At 59.5% G+C, this 582-nt stretch overlaps 1 protein-coding gene across 1 annotated transcript in view; it reads right to left on the bottom strand.

Annotated features, from left to right (window-relative positions):
* Positions 1-105: 105 nt before the first annotated feature.
* Positions 106-582, bottom strand: part of EMH_0018670 (uncharacterized protein) — a gene marked incomplete at both ends in the record, with an annotated part of 2103 nt that continues 1626 nt past the window's right edge. Inside the window, one exon of the mRNA XM_013501192.1 lies at positions 106-582. Within this exon, the coding sequence (XP_013356646.1) occupies positions 106-582 (477 nt within the window).

The following is a 582-nucleotide window of genomic DNA, read 5'->3' as shown; positions in this document are numbered from 1 at the left end:
GCTGCTGCTGCTGCTGCTTCTGTTCCGTGTGCTGTTAGTGCTGCTGCTGCTGCTGCAGTTGCTGCTGCTGCTGCAGGAGCAGCAGCAGCAGATGGGTGTGGGGGCCTACGAATAAGCAGCAGATAGACGGGGAGCAACTGCTGCTAGCCGCCTTGCTGAGGCCCCCAGCAGCAGCACAGCTGCCTTTCCTCTTGCTGCTGCTGCTGCTGCTGCAGTTGGTGCTGCTGCTGCTTCCTGCTGCAGCGCCAAAATGCTGTTTTGTAGATACTCCACTTGCTGCGAGGTAAACAAATCACTTTGCTGCTGCTGCTGCTGCTGCTGCTGCTGCTGTCTCTGCTGCTGCTGCTGCCGCCGCTGCTGGTGCAGTATGGGCTGCTGCTGTTGTTGCTGCTGCTGCTGCTGTTGCTGCTGTTGAGGGGCTTGAAACATGAGCGGGCTTTGCTGCTCCCTTGCCTGTGATTCCTTATGCTGCTGCTGCTGACTTTGCTGCTGCAGCCGTTTCTGTTGCTGTACCTGCTGCTGCTGCAGTGGCTTTGGATGCTGCTGCGCCGCCGCTTGCTGCTGCTGCTGCTGCTGCTGCTC

Source organism: Eimeria mitis, genomic scaffold (assembly GCF_000499745.2).
Source record: "Eimeria mitis Houghton genomic scaffold, Emh_scaff649, whole genome shotgun sequence".
Taxonomy (NCBI): domain Eukaryota; phylum Apicomplexa; class Conoidasida; order Eucoccidiorida; family Eimeriidae; genus Eimeria; species Eimeria mitis.
Note: the sequence above shows the minus strand (reverse complement) of the source record. Positions and strands in the feature narration are given on the sequence as shown.